The following is a 19,349-nucleotide window of genomic DNA, read 5'->3' on the forward strand; positions in this document are numbered from 1 at the left end:
GCGCGGGCTTCTCATTGCGGTGGCTTCTCTTGTTGCGGAGCACGGGCTCTAGGTGCGCGGGCTTCAGTAGTTGTGGCTCGCAGGCTCCAGAGCTCAGGCTCCGTAGTTGTGGCGCACGGGCTTAGTTGCTCCGCATCGTGTGGGATCTTCCTGGACCAGGGCTCGAGCCCGTGTTCCCTGCATTGGCAGGTGGATTCTTAACCACTGCGCCACCAGGGAAGCCCAAAAGCAAACCTTTTAGGAATGTACCTTTTTATATGGTGTTGATCTGGGGACCCTGTAAATGATTTGCCTGATTAAAAAGCCAAATTAAATCAAAAAGGAAAAAAATCCAACTCTAAGACCATGGCAGTAATATGGATTTTACTGAATGCTTGATGGGGAGATGAAGGGGAGGGTTATAGTACACACAATACCACAAAACAAAACTCCTGAATTAGACATTCTTTCTGGTTTTATCCCATCTCTTAATCCTCAAGGCTGAACAACCTCTAAAAACCCCTTCTGTTGTCCCAGCTAGCATCTCTCACCTAGCAACACAAAAGCCCTGCACTTAGCGCAGCAGCAGAAACCAGCTGTTTTTCCAGGAGGCCCCTGGGCCAGATGTCTGAGAGTTTTAGGTCGTACCACTATTATCTTCCATGACACAATTCTGCAGGGGTAGCGCCTCCAGGCATTAAGTTTTCTCCAGATCTGGCTTATTTTCTTCTCAACCACTGCAACTCACACTAGTAAGCAATTTGAACTTCCTCCCTAAAGTCAGGTGCTGTTAGTTCTTTCGACCAACACTCTCCAGTCTTCCAGCCTCCAAATAGAGGATGACCCCTGCTATGGCAACAGTCAGTTTGAACCAGCTGTTATCTGAAACACAGTCCTAGAAAGAAACATTATTGAGTCAGTAGAGATACTGCTTGAGTCCAGACCCAACCCAACCACAATGATCACCTCAAGGGGAGTGTTAACAACCTCTCAGCACTGGGAAGCGCCTTGGCTTCTCTAAGGCGGGGGTCATCCGAGCACTTCTTTTGCCTTGTGGTAGCATGGTACTTTCTTATATTTCTAGCTTAAGAATGGATAGCATTTTGCAGTAATTCATTTGTCACAAGAATTTTGGCCACAGGTCACCTCTGCCTGCCCACAACTAGAACGCCCGCAGAGTCAAAGGTTGTGGCTTGTTTATGCTAAACTAAGCTGGTTTTGGCTTAGTGTGTCTCAGATCACTCAAAGGGGAGGCTAATTAGTCCCAGACTAATGGAAATATTGTCTTAGAGGATCCTGCCAACTTCAAGGTCTTTCTCGGCCTGGAAAGCTGGCTGGTTAATTACACACAGTGCAGGCGCGGCAAATTTGCTGAGTTTGATTTTGGACACATTGAGTTTGAAGCACCAGTGGGATATCCAGCAGCTGTCCAGGAAGCATGTGGAACCTGAACTTTACAAGAGAGATTCAGGCTGAAGACACAGATTTGGGAATCATCGTGTAGAGAGGAGAGGGGGCCATGATGGAGACAGAAAGAATACAGGAGAGGGTAAGGTCCAGAGGCCAAGGGTGGAGGAAGTGGTCATTGATGTCAAGTGCTGCAGGAAGATAAATTAAGAACATAATAGTGTTCACTGGACAGGTAAAATTTCTGAAGAGGACAAGTTATGCGTGGTGGGTTCAAGTATCTTGAAGAGGAGGTGGGCATTTTCTCCAAGATTTGAAATTAGGGGAAAAATGCAAAATAAGACCCCCAGCAACAATAACCACAACAGACTGTGATCTGGGCAGGAGGTTAAATAAATCTTTATATTATTCTCCTTTGTTTAGAGAAATTAGCATTTTGTGGCTAAAGCATAGGTGGGGTCGGGGGTAGAAATAGACTGTTCTGTAATATAAAATAACAATGGGAAGTTGGAGTCTGATGGCTAGAGAAAGGGAGGGGAAACCTCAAAAGGAAGAGGAAGACAACGGGAAAACATGTCTCAGAGAAAACATTAAGTTGGGCCTGACAGATGTGAGAGAGAGGCTGGGGAAAAACCAGTGGAGTTTTAGAAGTTGCAGTCCTTGCCCTGCACTATGGTGTAACCCCTATTGGGAGCCCCTCGTTTCAGTAAAGGTGTGCTGCATCCCTCACCTTCGTATGCATCAGTGGTGCTTTGGGGAAGAAAGGATTCAGGCAGTATTCAGGGTGGGGTGGCAGAGACAGACACTTTCAGCAGTCCAGGCCAGAGTGGAGATGAAGAATTCCATGTGCTAACTAAAAACTGTCACTAGCCACCATAGTCACTGACCTTCAACATCCCCTGAAAGGAGTTCAGGGCAGAGATCAGGAATGAGGCACTCTGTGCTCTGGGAAAAACTGGCAGAACAGGCCTTCAGATAGTTATTTTCAGGAGAAGATTCTACGAGCCCAAATTCTTGCATCTTCTCACATCTAGAAAAGCACTTAAATCATTAACGGAGACATCTGCTCCTTGTGACCAGCAGCAACCTTCTGCCAAAATGTGTGCTGAATTGCACGTATGCCCCCCTTACCAAAATTACACATATATTCACCTCTCCCCTTACCTCTTCAGAGTAGTTCCTCAGAACTATCTCAGAGGCTGTCTCCTGGGCTATAGTCCTCATTTCACCCCAAATGAATCTTAACTCACGACTCTCATGTTTTGCTTTTTTTTTTTTAAGTCGACAAATGCAAGCAGGAAATGAAAGCAATGGAGGCCAGGGGAAGGATAAGACCTCCAAGTATCCTTGGGCTTAGTAGAGAACACTAGGCTTCCCAATATACTTGGGATAGGATCTTAGATATTTTGAAGATTATTTGAATATTAAAGAAGAGGGTAAATTTTTGAGGAGCCTACTAAGGATGCCCAGGCAGATATCTAACTAGAGCGTTCAAGTAAACAAATTAGTAGGGCCTGGGCTAGGAGGGTGAGCTATTTCCGGCATGTGACCTCCTTTTCTCGCTGACAATGAGGTAATCTCCTGAGGATGCTGAGAAAACGTGATAGAGCTTGAGGAAACAGTTTGAAAATAGCACTTTGGGAATCCCCTATCACAATCTGTTTCCCCTTGAACTACTTGTGAGCAGGCACGTCTTAAACATTTTTTGTATCCTCATTTGTACAAATACAAATCCTCATTTGCATTTGTAGCAGGCTCAATAAACGACGGAATAAATGGATGAATGGAGGAGGACGAACGACTGAGTCTGAGGCTGCGGAGGCGGTGCAATCTTAGAGCCCAGCTCAGAGGCAGTGACCGCCAACCCGCACCTAAACAAATCAAGGCTGGAGGCCAAGTGAAAAGAACAGCGCCCACATTATCCCAGTCCAAAGTCCTGCTCCTTTAGGGGGCGGGGCTAGGGGGGCAAGTTCACCTCTGCCCTTCAATTGACCAATCCTCGCCTCAAGGGGGCGGGGATTTCAATCTGTTCCCCCCCACCCCTTAAAGTGCTAAATATGTTTGGGCGCCGTTCAAACGGACCAATGAGTGCTCGATGTTTCCTGCGCTTGGGCCTCACCGATTGGTCAGAGTTCGTCGTCCCTCCCTCCTTGTTACGCCTTTTGCCCCACCCGGTAGCACACAAGATGGCGGCGCCCAGCGGAGTAGAGGCCGCGCCTGGGGTTTGCTGAGGCTCGTTCCCTTCCCCGCTGCTCCCTTGGGCGCGAAGCGCCGCGAGCCCAGAGGACGGGGGCCGGGCGGGGACAGAGGCACCTGCGTAGCTGGATCGCGAGCCCGCGCCCAGCCTGCGCCGCCCCCACCCGGCCCCGGCCTGGCCCGATCCCTTCCGTTCCCGGTCTCCTCTCGGTCTGACCCATTGCTTGGTCGTGGTATGCCACCACCAGGCCTCCAAAGCTGAGGTTTCTCCTCCAGCCCGGGATCACCTCCACTTTAGAGATGTTTGGGCTATTTCCTCCCAAAGAGCCCGCCTTTGGGGCTCCCGGACCGGCATCTGGCCCCCTTTCCCTCCGTTGAGACTCCACTTCCTTCTAACCCACTTCTTCCTCAGATTCTCCCTGTATTGGAGACTGCTCACTTCCCTTCCAAATTAATCCCCGACCTCCTCCTTCCCCCAAATATTGACAGCCCTGACACCCCCCTCAACCGGGAGCCAGACTTCCTTTTGGACTAACCCCCATAGCCCTATCATGGAGGCTGTGTACCTGGTAGTGAATGGGGTGGGCCTGTTGCTGGATGTGCTGACCTTGGTGTTGGACCTCAACTTCCTGCTGGTGTCCTCCCTCCTGGCTTCTCTGGCCTGGCTCCTGGCCTTCATCTACAACCTGCCACATACGGTACTGACTAGTCTTCTGCACTTGGGCCGTGGAGTCTTGCTGTCACTGCTGGCCTTCATCGAAGCCGTGGTTCCCTTCACCTTTGGGGGCTTTCAGGCCTTGTGTACCGTACTATACAGCTGCTGTTCTGGCCTGGAGAGCTTAAAGCTCCTGGGGCACCTGGCCTCCCACGGGGCGCTTAGGAGCCGGGAGATCCTGCACCGGGGTGTCCTCAATATGGTCTCCAATGGCCATGCTTTGCTGCGCCAGGTCTGTGACGTCTGTGGCATCACCATGAGCCTGGTGGCCTATGTGATCAATAGCCTGGTCAACATCTGCCTCATTGGCACTCAGAACCTCTTCTCCCTGGTGCTGGCCCTGTGGGATGCAGTGATGGGACCGCTGTGGAGGATGACGGATGTAGTGGCTGCTTTCCTAGCTCACATTTCCAGCAGTGCTGTGGCCATGTCCATCCTCCTCTGGACCCCCTGCCAACTGGTACTGGAGCTCTTGGCCTCCGCTGCCCGCCTCCTGGCCAGCTTTGTGCTTGTCAATGTCACTGGCCTGGTGCTGCTGGCTTGCGTGCTGGCAGTGACAGTGACTCTGTTGCACCCGGACCTCACCCTGAGGCTGGCCACCCAGGCGCTCAGTCAGCTCCATGCCCGGCCATCCTACCACCGGCTCAGAGAGGATGTTGTGCGGCTCTCTCGCTTAGCACTGGGCTTGGAGACCTGGCGCCGAGTCTGGAGCCGTAGCCTGCAGCTGGCGAGCTGGCCTAACCGGGGAGGGGCCCCTGGGGCCCCCCAGGGTGGCCCTAGGAGGGTGCCCTCAGCCAGGACCTGGCGACAGGACGCTCTTCCTGAAGCTGGGCCCAGATCAGAGGCAGAAGAAGAGGAGGTCAGGATGGCCAGAGTGACAGCTGCCCGGGGCCGGGAGAGGCTCAATGTGGAGGAGCCTGTAACTGGGCAAGACCCATGGAAATTGCTGAAGGAGCAAGAGGAGCGGAAGAAGTGCGTCATCTGCCAGGACCAGAGCAAGACGGTGCTGCTTCTGCCTTGTCGGCACCTGTGCCTCTGCCAGGCCTGCACTGAGATCCTGATGCGCCACCCTGTCTACCACCGCAACTGCCCACTGTGCCGCCGGGGCATCCTGCAGACCCTCAACGTCTACCTCTGAAGACTCCCTCCCCGCCTGCCCATCCCTCCACGCTCCACACAGCCACCTGCGCTAGGACAGCATTCCCACCTGATCTCTGGGTCCCAGCCTGAAGCCCCTCCTGCCGCTATGGCCGTCCTGCCGAGCCTCGGAGCCATACGTCCAGGACATGGAGATGGGAAACTCTGGAAGACGGTGGCTTGGCTGGGGGCAGGGTAACAGCTTATCCTTACCCAGTGGGTCCCAGTGATGCCGAGGGTGGTGAGTGTGTCACTCTGCGAGGCCCTGAGACTGTTCTCTGTGGACTCCCCTCCACCTTGCCAGGGCCCACCCAGATACCCGCGTGTGGGGCTCCCCCTCTCCGCTTCTGGTTGTTCTGTTGGGGATTTGCAGGTTCTCTCCCTGCTCCCTTCCCACTTCCTCCCCCGCTTCTGCAGCCACACACATCAGTGTCATTTGGGTGTTGTGGCAACTCAAGGGCCTTGGAATGATCTTGAACATTTGCTTTCAGCTGGAGCCCCTGTGCTCTGGCAGGCTTTGGGGGTAGTATCTCTCAGGTGCCCTTAGAGCTCCTTCTACCAGTCATGATCTTACGAGGCTCCCTTCTGACCGGACCCAACAGCTGGGATGAGAATTAACCCCCAGGTGTGTGTGTGTTTGCACCTGGCTTTGGGACCATGTGCCCTCTGACACCCCAGCACCACTGGGAACTGCAGGGGGGATAGCCAGATTTCTACTCCTATGCCTTCCACTCCCCACATCGCAGCGTGAGAAGGCATTCCCCTTCTGTTCCTCTCTCCCTGGCATCGGGGAGGGCAGACTGTGCACATTTCACTAGGGTCCAAATACAGAAGGGGCCAGGGCTGAGAGGCATGCCGGTCCCTGAGGTGTCTGTCTGGCCCAGGATCCAATGAATGAAGTTCTGTTACAGCTCTGACGGCCTCTGTGTGCATCCTTGCAAGGGCGAGCCGTCGGTTAGGGTGACGGATGCTGGAGCAGTGTCCTTCGGTCCTGCCGGAGTCACAAGTGTGGTTGGTGGGGGACCTGGCAGAGAGATAAGATAGGGTGCCTTGGGGAGAGCCCCTGCCAGGTGTGGCTGGCTCTGCTTTCACCCTGTCTGATTTGTGCCCTCTCACGTGCACAGCTTTTGGAAAGCTCTCATCTTTTCTATCTTTCCAGAATTAGCCCTAGGAGAGAGGAGTGTGAACTTGCTCACCCTTTGGGTCAGCCCTCCCAGCTTTTCCTCTGGTGCCACTCTTCCCAGGAGGGAACTTGGGGTTCCTACTGCCTGGAGTCCAACCTGCCCTCAGATCCCTGGAGGAGTTGGTGCTTGTCGTTGTGACTCTTGGCATAGAATGGCGCTGTGATGGGCTGGAGTATGGCTGTGGGGCCTCCTGGTGGACAGCTGGGAGGCCTGTCTCTAGCTCACTGGGTCCAGTCGCCATTGGTCATATCCATCCTCACATGACCTGCAAGAGAGGGGGGGGACACTACCCCATAATTGTATGTTAAATCTAGGAGCGTGATGCCAGGGACAGCCTTCTGGAAGGGGGTGGGGGAGGGGAAAGCGGTAGATGGGAAGAAACTCCGAGGAGAGGCCCCTCCACTTTCTCTTGGGTTGAGAGCCTGAGCTGATGTGGGCGGGCCAGCCCGGGTTTGTTAGTCTTCGGGTCGGGGGTGGGGCAAGGAGAGGCGCCTTGGAGGGGCTTTGCGGCTAGCCTCAGACTGAGTGGTGTGGCCCGGTTCAGTGAGTGACTGTTCCCCACATGCACCTTGGAGTTGGGAGGCCTGAGGAAGGGCTCTTTTTTCCCCTTCCCCCAACCCTGGAGAGGGAGCTGAGCAAGGGGAGGCTTGGTTCCTTCCAGTCTCTGTTTAATGTGAGGATAAACATTTTATGAGAGAAGATAAACTTCCTGAGCTGGGAGCAAATAACCCCTTTTCCTCCACCCCCATCTGGAGTCCCACTGGCGGAGCTCAATACCCTTCCTCCCCCTAACCACCTTAGCAGTCAGGAGCTCAGCTACCTAGGGTCATTGCTGCATCCTGGAACTGGGCTGCCCTCTCGTGGCCATCTCCAAGATGACATCTCTAGACACCCAGGGACACTCCACCCCCCCTGGCATGGGGGACAGAGAAGCTTTCCAGTCATCTAGGGACCAGGCAAGTAGCCAGAGCAGCCATGAATGAAAATCCTGGCTTCCTTTCTGTTGGTCAGGGCAGGGTTGTGTGTGGTGAAGTCCCACCCAGTTCATATGACATCTCTGAGTTAGAAAAAGGGCTCCTCCTTCTGGGTGGCCAAAGTCTGACACCAGGACACCCTCCTCAGCAGGGGCTCCCGTTCACAACCTCCACCGCTTACCCAGCAGGTCTGTGGAGCGGCCTGTCCTTCACCTGGGCCTGCTTCCTGTATCTCCTGGCCCATAGCTCCATCCAGCCCAAGAGCCCTCCCTTCTGCCTGAGCACCCTCCCCACCCACCGTCCTCCCTCTTCTCCCCATTCTCAGAATCAGGGCATCCCCACCAGTAAAGAAGAAAGGCTGAAGCCAGTAAGAGGGTTTTTGTTGTTGTTGTTTTAAGATTTATTGAATGATCTCTGAGAAAAGGGCCCAGGAGCAGGAGGGATGAGGGAAGACCCAGAGAAGCAGAGGACTGGGAAGGGAGCACCCCACCTTGGGGTCCTGGGCCAGAGCAACTGCGGGGACTCACACCTGCCAGCACACCGCCAGCACGCTGCCTGCCAGCACTCCTTTGGTCTAGGGCAGAAATCCAGCCACTGCCCCGTGCTGCCAGCCCTGATCTCAGCCTCTGTCCCCATCCCCTGCCTGCAGCAGAACGGAGAGGCCCCCACCCCACCTCCGCGGTCATTCACAACATTCCAGGGGGGCCAGCCCTCCTGGATGACGTGGCTGTCAGTGTCATGCCCTCCTGCCCTTCGAGAGACAGCGTGCGCTCACTTTCCAGTGGGCATCAAGCGAAGACTGGGGAGTTGTGCCAGTCAGAATACACTAGAAATCCAGAGAAGGTGCTGTCTGTCTTGATGCTGGCGTAGATGCCAATATAGTCACCCACGCCCACCTGTACCCACACCTGGTCTTTGGGCTCCAGCCTCACCATGGTGCCCCCGGAGAGCGAGGCTGGCTTGGGCCACCCCCCGAAGAACTGGAAGAAGGAGGCGATGGACTCTCCATTCTTGACCAGATCGAACTGCAGGCTAGCCCGGTAGACGGTGGCGTGGACGGCGAAGTAGTAGACCCCGGGCACGTGGCAGGTGAACTTGCCGGTGACGGCGTCGTAATGTCCCTGCTCATTCACCAGCACGCGGTCGAAGGGTAGGGGCGCGTCCGACGGCGGGGGCACCCGGCTCTCTGAGCGCTTGGCACTGAAGGCGGAGCGCGGAGGCACCGAGCACTCGCCTGCCGGCCCGGCCGCCCCCACGGGGCCTGCTTCTCCTCGCGGCCCGGGCTCCCCACGCGGCCCTGGGAGGCCTGCAGGGGTGGGGGTGGGGGGAAAGCGGAGCAGTTAGGGCGCGCCCGCCGCGGGCCTCCAGCATCCTCCCTCAGCCTCCCAGCTGCCCCTTCCCGGGCGGGGCCGCCCTGCGCCCCAGGACCCGCTCCACGCTTCCTGCAGGCCTTGGGGCAGATCTGAGGGTCCCAGGGGTTCTGGCTCCCGCAGCTGAGTCCCTCTCTCCCGGCTCCGGCCGGGTCGGACGGGGACGGGAGCGGCGCCCCCTAGCGGCAACCCCGAGCCCCGGGCCCCTGGGAGCAGGAGAGGGGCCGCACTCTTACCAGCCTCCCAGCGGAGGCGCTTCTTACCCGGCCTCCCGCCCTCGCCTTTCTCTCCCGGAGCGCCGGGCGCGCCGTCGCGGCCGTCGCGGCCGTCGCGGCCGGGCAGACCCTGGCTGCCATGGTGGCCCGGCGTGCCGGGGAGGCCGGGGTGCCCCGGGCACAGGCTGGGGATCTTGTTGTCGTCCAGCGGGGGCGAGCCGGCCGCCAAGCCCAGGAGCAGCAGAGCGAGGAGCGGCCTCATGGCGCTGGCACGCGGAGCCCGGACGCCGCGGGCCTCTGGTCGTCTGTGGGCTGGGCAGGACAGGAGTCGGGACCCAGAATCCTGGGACCTGCCTCGGTCCCCGCCCCGGCGCAGCCGGCTCGGTCCCCACCCCACTGCCATGTCCCTGAGTGAGGCTGAGTGGCCTCGAGGGGACGAAGAATGGGGCGCCCCTAGACCCAAGAACCCCGAGAGCACTGCGCAGGGGGAAGGAGAGGCCGGCCCTCTCCCCACCACCACCCCGGGCCGGCGCCCAGTCTTTCCCACAGTCCCCTCCCCCATCCCCATTTCCCCGCCCCCCCCCCTTCGCGACCAGACTCACCCCCCTCCCGGCTCCCGGGGCTGCTCGCTCTCTCTGTGGCCTCCTTCGGGTCTCTCGCTACTCCGGACCCTCCAGTTGACTCCTGCTTGCTACCTTCCTTCCCTGCGCTTCTCTCTAGCCAGGCGCCCCCTGCCCTAGGCGTCCCCCTGGTCCCGGTTCGTTCCTTGCCGGCTCTGCTCTGCTCCTCCCAGACTCCAAGAGGAAACCAGTTGTTCAGGGGCCAAGAGCCCGGGCCGGGAAATAGCAGGGAAATAACTCGTGGTGTCGCCCGGCGGCCGGCCAAAGTTTGGTGGAGAAAGGAGGGAGAGATTTGAGACGGGCGCAGAGGCAGAACCATGAGAAACAGACGCTCAGGGCATCTACAGCTCCAAGGAGCTGGAAGGAGAGATGGTGCCACGACGGAGATCAAAGACAACACTCTAGTCCAGGAGAAATAGAAGCTGAGAACCGAGGGTGGACGGTTCTAGAAGCAGTAGACAACTGGATCCCCAGTTGTCTACTGGGGATCCAGTAGATCAGGGCTCAGAATAGGGGCTGCCACATGACTAGGCACTGGATACATTTTTTTTTGGAATAAATGAAAAAGTGAGAAAGAGGGTGGTAGAGAGCCTGAAAAAGCAGATGGAGATGAGGAAGGTAGAAGGTGGGAAATTGGGGTCAGAGGCTTGGGTGGGAAGCAATCTAGATGATCACTGGTACAGTGTGGAGTCAGGCCAGCTGTTTGCAGCAGCTGGGGCAAATAAAAGGATAGGGAAGGATCTGGCAGGGTGGGAGGGTCCCGTTAGCCCCGCTGAGGACTCCTCTTCCCCTCCCTGGGAGGACCCAGAGGGGATGGGCAGAGTCCCATGCTGGTCCCCTTCCTTTGCTCCCCTGCCTGCCCACCCTGGTAGGCAAAGGAGGCTGGGCAGCAGAGGGCAGGGGCCCGCCTCAGGGTCAGGGCTGGGCACAAGCCTCCAAGCCAGCTGCCTCAGGCAGCCTGTTGCAGTTAAAGGGCCAGGGGGTGCCCAGTAGTGCCAGGCCAGACTGGCACTGGCGCTCTGCCTCCTGGCAGACAGAGCGGCAAGGGGGAAGGACACTGCCTAGCGGGGTGCAGTGGGGCACAAGTAGCCCACAAAGGAGCCTCCGGAAATTCTGGTAGCAGGGCAGGCTTGTCAGGCTCTGTGGAAGGAGGAGACCAGCCCTCAGGCACCCTGCTCCCCCAGTTCCCTCCCCTCCCTGGGGGTTCCTCCTTATCTCTCCCTGGAGCACCTTGTAACCTCTGAGGACCTCCACCACCTCCTCCTGGGTGGCCATGCCCACCCAGATGTTAGGGAAAGCCGTGGTGTTGTAGCTCAGACCGATGCACATCTCCACCTGGACAGGTTCACAGGCCAGCTCTGCAGGGGTGGGAGGGGAGGGTCACTCTGGGGAATACTCACTGGCTGTGTGAGCTGGGACAAGTCACCTAAGCGCTCCCTATGGGTCAGACGGGGAGAATCAAAGGAGATAACACAGAGAGATGCTTTATCCATGTCGAGGATTCCTGTTTTCCTTGAGAGCCTACTCCAGGCATCATTCGCCAGCCCTGGGCATCATGCAGGCACGTCTATGATCTCAGGGAGCTAGGGGCACCAACATTGGCCGGACCAGGGCATCTGGAAGGAGCTCCCCCGCTCTCCCCCCATCTCCGAGGTGGGCCCTGGAGAGGGCCTCTCTGTGTGACAAGGCTGGATGGGCTTTTGAAGCCTCAACCATCAACTCCCAGATTCCCATTTCCCTCGGGGGTGACACTAAGTACCCTTGCCACCCCTGGGGGAGAATCCCTCCAGTATTCGGTGGAGTGGTCCAGAGTCAGGCTACTGGGCCCCCCACCCCATCAGGGAAGATAGGGATGGCTGTTAGGACACGTGCCAGTGGGTTTCTAGGGATGGGCACCCAGCCCGCTCAGGCCTGCCAGCCCCCCTTGCGGTGCCCTGGGGCAGGCTCCTCACCTGGGGGTGGGAGCAAGGGGATGCTGCAGTTGTCATCGCTGCTCTCTGTGCAGTCTCTCCACATGCCACACATCCACTGCAGATTCTTACACCCTCCATCCCGGCAGGAGAACTCTCCGGGCCCACAGGGGTCTGCAGGCACAGGGGGCATGGCAGTGCCCTGGGACATGCCTGTACCCCCACTGCCTTCACAGTGCCCTGACCAGGGTCCAGAGCCCTTCCCTGTTCTCCTGGAGGTGCCTCCACTGCCCACACTCACTCGCCCAGGGCCACCTACTCTCTGTGGCATTGAGGGCCCGGTAGGTGGCCGAGAAGCCCCCGATGCTGATGCCATGTTCTGTCCTAAAGAGCACAGCCAGCTGGTGGTGCGAGGAGATGAGGCGCGGAGGCGGCTCTGCTCCACAGAACCTGCCCAAAGCAGACAGCAGTCCTGGCACGGGGCCCCCCCGCAGACGCGGCACGGAGCTGGGTGCTCTGGGCAACGCCAGAGGGGATGGGAGGCATAGTCACTGACTCATGGGACTGGTGAGGAAGACACACATGTTCAGGAGACAAAGTACTAAACAAACGAAACAAACTGCTTGAACTGGAGCCCCTTCGACCTGGGGAGAATCAGTGAGGGTTCTGGGGGAAGCTATAAATAGACCGGGCAGGTGGGAGAGCTGGGACGGGGAGAGCCTCCTGGAGGAGGTGATGTAAGGAGCAAAGGTGAGAGGGACAGGTACGAAGGTGAGGAAGGACGAGCCTTTTTCAGGGTGACAGTGCGGGACCTCCAGCTTGGCGCAGGACAAGACAATGAAGCTAGTGCGTGTGTGGGCCGGTTTGTAGGAAGCCTTGACCTCGGCCTCTGGAGGATGGGGTTTATCCTCAGCTCCTCCCCGCTGGCTCCGCCAGTACCTGCCCAGGAGGCTGAGGGCCCCTGAGTTGCGGGTCTCATACACTTCCACGTAGTCAAACTTGCACTCGTCCTGAGCTTCCAGGCTGAAGTTGTGGAACAGCAGTTCGACGCCATGTCCAGCGGGCACCGAGATGTGCCAGGTGCAAAGCTGGGGGAGGCACAGGTGGAGTAATTTATGGGTTCCTTCTTCTGTCCCAATCGGGGCCTCCAGGCTTGAGCTCCAGATGGGCTTCCCCCTGCTGCAGGCCGGGTAGGGAGTGGGTGGGCCCTGCCCACACTGCTTGCATCATCAGGAAGGGCCTTTAACTTATCTGGTCTCAGAGATAAGCTTACCCAGCACGGGAACATGGATACCTAGTAAGCACTTAATACTGTTCTCTTCCTGCCTGCTTGATCTCTGACCTTCCCAAGTACAAGGCAGCCTCTGCCATGCTGTTCTCAGTCGCACTAACCCGGACGCTCAGGTGTGCCCACGCGGGCTGCACCACCCTCCCTATGGAGCGCTGGCTTACCTGTTGGTGAGGGTACTGCTGCAGGTAGCTGGGAGCAGAGAAAGTGCCCTGGAGCCCAGTCAGGTTCCCCCCACACCCTGTAGAGAGGAGGAGGGGCTCATGAGTTTGCCAGGGTCTGTGCCTTCGCCCGGTAGGGCCAGCAGGGATGGCAGAGAAGAGTTTTGGCTGTGCCCGTGGGGAGACAAGTTCTGGGCCAGAAGAATGACCAGGCAGGTTTGGAGCTGGGCCAGGCCTGGGGAGGCCAGCCTGAACCTGGATCAGATGCCTGAGGACAGTACCCGCCCTGAGGCTGGCCGGGCCCTTACCCGAGAACTTGGCACTGCAGTTGGCCTCGTCACTGCCATCAGCGCAACTGGCAAAGCCGTCGCACACCGAGTCGGGTAGCAGGCAGACGAGTTGGTCGCAGGGGAACTCATCGTGGGCACAGCTCCCTGGGGGCGGGCATCTGGATTCAGAACCCCCTAGAATCTCTACCCCTTTTGCAGGGCTGGGAGTGGCTGGAAGCGGACAATTGACAGGTAGCTGGGGACCTGGCGGGAAAACACTCACCATGACCGGGGGCCACGGCCTGGTACCAGGCATGGAAGCCAGATCCTTCCACGCTGCTGTCGGAGACGAAGGCCACGCGGAGGTGGCTGGCATTGGTGTTGAGTGTCGGGGGAGGCACCCTCCCACACACTCTGCAAGAAGCCAGATTGGGAGTGACGGAGGCTCAGAGCTCAGGGCCAGCCAGAGTGGAGCCTGCCTGGGCCCTGCGGTCCTCTTCCCTCAAGCCCCGTCCTGGGGACGATGTGTCCAAAAGGTTCCTTTCATTTCCAGCAGAGCTCTGACCTCCCTAGCTCCTGCACGTCCATTCTTGAGGCATTCATCCATGGGAAAGATATGTGGGAGTTCCAATTTCCAGATTTGGAAACCAAGGTCAGAGAGGGGAAGTGACCTTCCCAAGGTCATACAGCAAGATGGTGGCAGAGCTGGGCCCAGAGGCCAAGTCTCTCCGTTTCCTCCCAGTCAAGAATTTCCCACTGCAGTTCCCTGGTTCTGCCCTCCAGACAGTGGTTCAGGAGGGGGGTGGGATCTCCTGGGGGCAGAGGGACCCACCTGAGGAGGGGGCCTTCAGGCTCGGGGGAGATTTCCAAGCGATCAAAAAGACAGGAGGCCACACTCTCCACGCTGAGAGCTTCGATCTTGAGCTGTATTGCATGGTCTGTGGCCACTTGGATATGCCACACGCAGTGGGCGTTGGGTGGGTAAGGGTCTGGGTAGTCGGGGCTGCTGAAGAAGCCCCTTGGGCCAGGAAGGAGGCCCCCACAGGCTGCAGGGACGGAGGTTAGAGTTCAGAGGTCAAAAGGAGAGAGACTTGTTTTTATAAGATGCCTCTTCCCGGCCTCCCCTCCCCCCTGCCGTCTTGGGCCCTTCTCCGGGAAGATCTGCCCCGTAGTACTCACTCGACTGGGGTGCGGGGCTCACGCCTGCCTCCGGTTGCCCTTTAGGGGTCCCAGTTGCCTGAGAGGTGGTGGGGATGGGAGTGGGGGTGGAGCCAATGGTGGTGAGGCCTTGGGAAGGCAGTGGATGATGGGAGGGCCCGGCCGCGGCTGTAGCCTGCAGTTCTGGAGGCGGGAAGACGGGGGAGTGGGATTCAGAGGTGCTGGATCTCTTGCAGGGCATGGGAGACTCATGGAGCCCTTGGGAACTTACGGGCCAGGATGATGGCCACCAGCAGCCCCAGCAGCAACAGCAGCAGGCTGGCCAGCAGGAGGACACACAGCCAGGAGAAGTGGCAGTCAGGCTGCAGCCCTCGGGGACGCCGACCTGCGGGCAGGCGGGGTGGGCTTTTGAGAGCCCTTTCGCTTGGGCATCTCTCACACAGCCCTTAGCCGCTGGGCCTTTCTGTCCTACCCAGCTCACCCCGTGAGATGGTTACCATGCCAGGGAGCTCGGGTGCTGCAGCTGGCGTCCTCCTGGAGGCTGGGTAGGGGGCAAGGTGGCCCTGATTCAGGCTCAAAAGCAGGATTGCAGAATTCAGTCTGAAGGGAGAGACTTGAGGGCTGAGGGCCGGTGGCAGCACTGCCTGGCAGGTGTGTTCACTGGGCACTGCCAGCCCTAGGTGGGCATCTGGGTCTTGCGGGAGTGGTCCTGTATGACCCTTACCTTGCTCAGCTCTGTCGCCTCCACGCAGAGGATGATGTCTGAGCAGTCCTTCATGGCTCTAGGCTCTGCATGGCTTTCTCGAGTCCCTGCGACAGCCCAAGACCCCAGAGGGCCCGCTCCCTGCCCCGAGGCCGCCTCTCAAAGGGGCAGCCTCTGCTCCGCTCCCTGAGGACGAGGGCTGCCAGGCTAGACCAGCTCTCCCGCTGCCCTGGGCAGACTGGTTCCAGGCTGGTTCTGGCTACTGGCTATTCTGTCTCTGTGTGGGGGAAGGGACAGCAGGCAGAAGGAATTCGCAGTGGCATGAAATGGTCCCTTAATCCAACTCAGCTGAGGATGCCGAGGTCGAGACCCTGGCACAGAGCAGCGGTCCTTAAAGGCGCAGGCTGAGAACACCCCGTGGAGGAAGCTCGGTGCTCCGTCGGGGGTGTGACCAGGGAGCTGGCCACCCCGTCTCCTAACCTCACTGAGGTGCTGAGTGAGTGTCTGAGGGGTGCTGGGAAGGAAGGGAGACAGTGGGGCAGTTTTACAGGCACGAGGGTGCCTTCGAAGCCAGGTGTGACGGTTTGGCAGCTTCAAGGCCTGTGAGTCCTCAAGGTCCTGGACAGACCAGCAGCCCATCGCTCCTGGCCATCAGGGCGACCGAGGCATTAGCCAAGCTGGGTCTTTGGAAGTTCCCCTAAAGCACCTGGGTGCCTGGGACAAGGAGATAAGTCTTTCTGGGCTGCTCGTGTCTGTGCTGATGTGAGTCGGGGAGCTTGAGGGGTTGGCTGCCTCAGCCCGTAGGAGAAAGGGCAGTGGAGGAGGTGACGCTGCCCAGGGCCTTGGACGGGTCGGTCAGGGCTGGCCCTTCAGATGGGCTGTGGACCGGCAGGTGGTACCATCTGCTGTTGCAGGATAGAAAGCCTGCCCTCTGCAAACTACATCACTCCGTGACTCTCCTTCTCCACGAGCGAAGTTCTCTCGGAAAATCCCAGCCTGGCACAGCTGTCCTCGGGGAGAAGGGAAAGGGCTGGTTAATCTGTTTTGTGTTAGCCGTGCTCACGCTGAGTTGGGTAGGGCAGGAGGTGGGGAGGCAGCATAATATTTCTGGCTACTGTTTGTAGAATGTCTGTTACGTATTAGGCCCTGGGCCAGAGGTCCTACGTGCAGTTTCTCTCCTTGAATCACTCTGTGAGGTAGCATAACCATTTTACAAATGATGGCCGAAGGCTCCGAGAGGTTAAGTAACTTTCCCAAGGTCACATCAGCTTCCCCAAGATACAGAGACAAGAGTTGAACCCAGGGCTGGGTAAATCCAAAGCGCATGTTTTCTCTGACACATGTCTTTTTTTTTTTTTTTTTAAATATTTATTTATTTATTTTTGGCTGCGTTGGGTCTTCGTTGCTGCTCACGGGCTTTCTCTAGTTGCAGTGCGCGGGATTCTCATTGCGGTGGCTTCTCTGTTGCAGAGCACGGGTTTTAGGCGTGCAGGCTTCAGTAGTTGTGGCACTCAGGCTCAGTAGTTGTGGCTCACGGGCTCTAGAGCACAGGCTCAGTAGTTGTGGCGCATGGGCTTAGTTGCACCACGGCATGTGGGATCTTCCCGGACCAGGGCTCGAACCCATGTCCCTTGCATTGGCAGGCGGATTTTTAACCGCTGCTCCACCAGGGAAGCCCCACACATCTTTCACTCTACACTGGCCTAAGGCAGGCTGGTGACAGAGGGGAACTAAGTGAAGAACCCAGTGGGGAGAGAAGAAACAAAGGAGACAGATTCTGCGATCCCCGATCCCCCGCGGCAGCTCTCTTCACACTCAGGAGATCCCCCTCAACACCCAGCTCCTCTCCTTTCAACCCCCAGAGGGCCCGGGGCTGCTTTTGTCTAGCGGACAAGCCTTTCCTTGGTCCTAAGATGTGAACTGCTTTTAGAGGGTTTGAGAGGTCAAAAGTATTTCTATAATAACACGTAGTTGTTATTTGTCCTTCTCCCTTTCTTTCCTTCCTCTTGAGTGAACAGCGTGGTTTCCAGAGGCTGCATGATGTGAAGGAGGTGAGAATCCAGTTAATGAGATTTGCAAAAATGTAAAACAAAGTTATCCTTCTTACTAAGTTCTTTTTGTTTTGGAAAATGTAGTTTTAAAAAAAATGGGGGCTTCCCTGGTGGCGCAGTGGTTGAGAGTCCGCCTGCTGATGCAGGGGACATGGGTTTGTGCCCCTGTCCGGGAGGATCCCACATGCCGCTGAGCGGCTGGGCCTGTGAGCCATGGCCGCTGAGCCTGCGCATCCGGAGCCTGTGCTCCGCAACGGGAGAGGCCACAACAGTGAGAGGTCCGCGTACCGGGGGAAAAAAAAAAAAAAAAAGGGACTTCCCTGGTGGTCCAGTGATTAAGATTCCATGCTTCCACTGCAGAGAGCACTGGTTCGATCCCTGGTCGGGGAACTAAGATCTCACAAGCCAAGCCATGCGGCACGGCCTAAAAAAAATTTTTTTTTGTTAAATGTTATTTATATTAGCATGTAAAAGGTTTGCTGTTATTTTAAAATTTATTTAAAAATTAATAAGAAAAGGGACTTCCCTGGCGGTCCAGTGGTTAAGAGTCTGTGCTCCCAATGCAGGGGGTGTGGGTTCAATACCTGGTCGGGGAACTAAGATTCCACATGCCGCGTGGTGTGGCCGAATAATAATAAAAAAAAAATTAATAAGAAAATATTTTAATTCCTTTCCAATCTGATTTTAACACGGTAAATGTTAATAGCTATAACAGCCAGGGAGACTTCTTGGAAGAGGTGGGCATTTAGTCTAAAGTTAGAGAGTTGAAAAAGATTTTAATAGGTAGAATTTGGGGGTTGGGTAGGGATTCCAGAAAGGAGGGGGTACTTAGCACTATGGGCCTAAGGAGGCTGGGTTGTAACCCATTTTAAGCAGGGAGTGGCTTGGTCAGATCTGGGTCTCAGAACAGCCCCTGTTTGTGGGAAGGTGGTGGAAAGGAGGCAAGGGGGAGGCTGGGAGGGCCAGAAGCTTCTCTCTGGCTTTGCCATTGCCCATGGCCATCCTCCACGACACCCCTGGCTCTGCTGGCACAGGTGCCCTTGCGACTGGCTGCTTCATGGACGTGTTCCTAGGGGAGAAGGTCAGCCAGGCCAGGGGCCAGGTCAGGGTGGGAGAATGGCACCGGTAAAGGGACAATGAGAGAAATAGAACAGACACCCCTCAGCTCATCAGCTCATTTGACCCTCATAACAGCCCTGGGAGCCAAGGTCAGGGAGGTGTGTTTGTTCCCATTTTCCAGATGTAACTGAGGCACCAGTTACCAGGCTGGGTTTCAGAGCTGGGTCTGTTGGATTCCTGATTCTCAGCTTTTGGTCTTCCTTTCCTTTTCTTCCCTTCCCTTTCCCTTTCCCTTTCCTTTCCTTTCTTTCATTTTATTTTTGGCTGTGTTGGGTCTTTGTTGTTGCATGCAGGCTTTTCTCTGGTTGTGACGAGTGGGGGCTACTCTTCATTGCAGTGCGTGGGCTTCCCATTGTGGTGGCTTCTCTTGCTGTGGAGCATGGGCTCTAGGTGTGTGGGCTTCAGTAGTTGTGGCACACAGGCTCAGTAGTTGTGGCTCGCAGGCTCTAGAGCACAGGCTCAGTAGTTGTGGTGCACAGGCTTAGTTGCTCTGCGGCACGTGGGATCTTCCCGGACCAGGGCTCGAACCCATGTCCCCTGCATTGGCAGGCGGGTTCTTAACCACTGCGCCACCAGGGAAGCCCTCCCTTTTTTTTTTCTTTCCTTTCTTTTACATTTTCCATGTTCTTTCTATAAACCGTGTAGAATAGTGGGGGCGAGAGGTACTGTGGGCAAGGACTCCTGCAGGCTATGTGTGCAGAGGACGCCTGGGCTGTGAAGCCCTGGGAGGTTTCAGGCCTGCGGCCATTGAGCTCCAGGTTGCTTGCTTCATTCTTGGCTGCCTCTTGGGCTTCCTCTTCTTCCTTTGCAGGCCCCGGGGCCTCGGCCTTCTTGCCTCTTCCTTCTCCGGGGGTCTCCCCATCTCCCCCACTGCCTGCAGGGACACTGTGTCT

The 19,349-nt window shown here is 57.1% G+C and overlaps 3 protein-coding genes across 4 annotated transcripts; 1 reads left to right on the plus strand and 2 right to left on the minus strand.

Annotated features, from left to right (window-relative positions):
- The first annotated feature begins 3,572 nt into the window (after positions 1-3,572).
- RNF26 (ring finger protein 26) lies at positions 3,573-7,055 on the plus strand. The gene has a single exon (XM_079930449.1). It carries the CDS (start codon positions 4,134-4,136, stop codon positions 5,433-5,435), a length of 1,302 nt encoding a protein of 433 aa, XP_079786575.1. The 5' UTR covers positions 3,573-4,133; the 3' UTR covers positions 5,436-7,055.
- A 927-nt stretch (positions 7,056-7,982) lies between these two features.
- On the minus strand, positions 7,983-9,988 carry C1QTNF5 (C1q and TNF related 5). 2 transcript variants are annotated; one of them, XM_079928818.1, is made up of 3 exons: positions 9,780-9,988; positions 9,199-9,489; positions 7,983-8,898 (listed from the first exon to the last, which is right to left on the minus strand). In XM_079928818.1, the coding sequence occupies exons 2-3, from the start codon at positions 9,437-9,439 to the stop codon at positions 8,381-8,383; spliced, it is 759 nt and encodes a 252-aa protein (XP_079784944.1). In that variant the 5' UTR covers positions 9,440-9,489; positions 9,780-9,988; the 3' UTR covers positions 7,983-8,380. The 2 variants fall into 2 exon arrangements, with proteins under 2 accessions (XP_079784944.1, XP_079784943.1); XM_079928817.1 differs by lacking the exon at positions 9,780-9,988 and having other exon boundaries at positions 9,226-9,692.
- A 601-nt stretch (positions 9,989-10,589) lies between these two features.
- MFRP (membrane frizzled-related protein) lies at positions 10,590-15,361 on the minus strand (the record flags this gene model as incomplete). Its single annotated transcript, XM_079929270.1, has 13 exons — positions 10,590-10,937; positions 11,028-11,155; positions 11,750-11,881; positions 12,027-12,157; positions 12,647-12,795; positions 13,160-13,236; positions 13,465-13,590; positions 13,709-13,839; positions 14,258-14,471; positions 14,605-14,766; positions 14,855-14,968; positions 15,081-15,183; positions 15,308-15,361. 13 exons carry the CDS (start codon positions 15,359-15,361, stop codon positions 10,713-10,715), a joined length of 1,746 nt encoding a protein of 581 aa, XP_079785396.1. The 3' UTR covers positions 10,590-10,712.
- Between the last annotated feature and the right edge of the window lie 3,988 nt (positions 15,362-19,349).

Source organism: Stenella coeruleoalba, assembly GCF_951394435.1.
Source record: "Stenella coeruleoalba genome assembly, chromosome: 8".
Classification (NCBI taxonomy): Eukaryota; Metazoa; Chordata; class Mammalia; order Artiodactyla; family Delphinidae; genus Stenella; species Stenella coeruleoalba.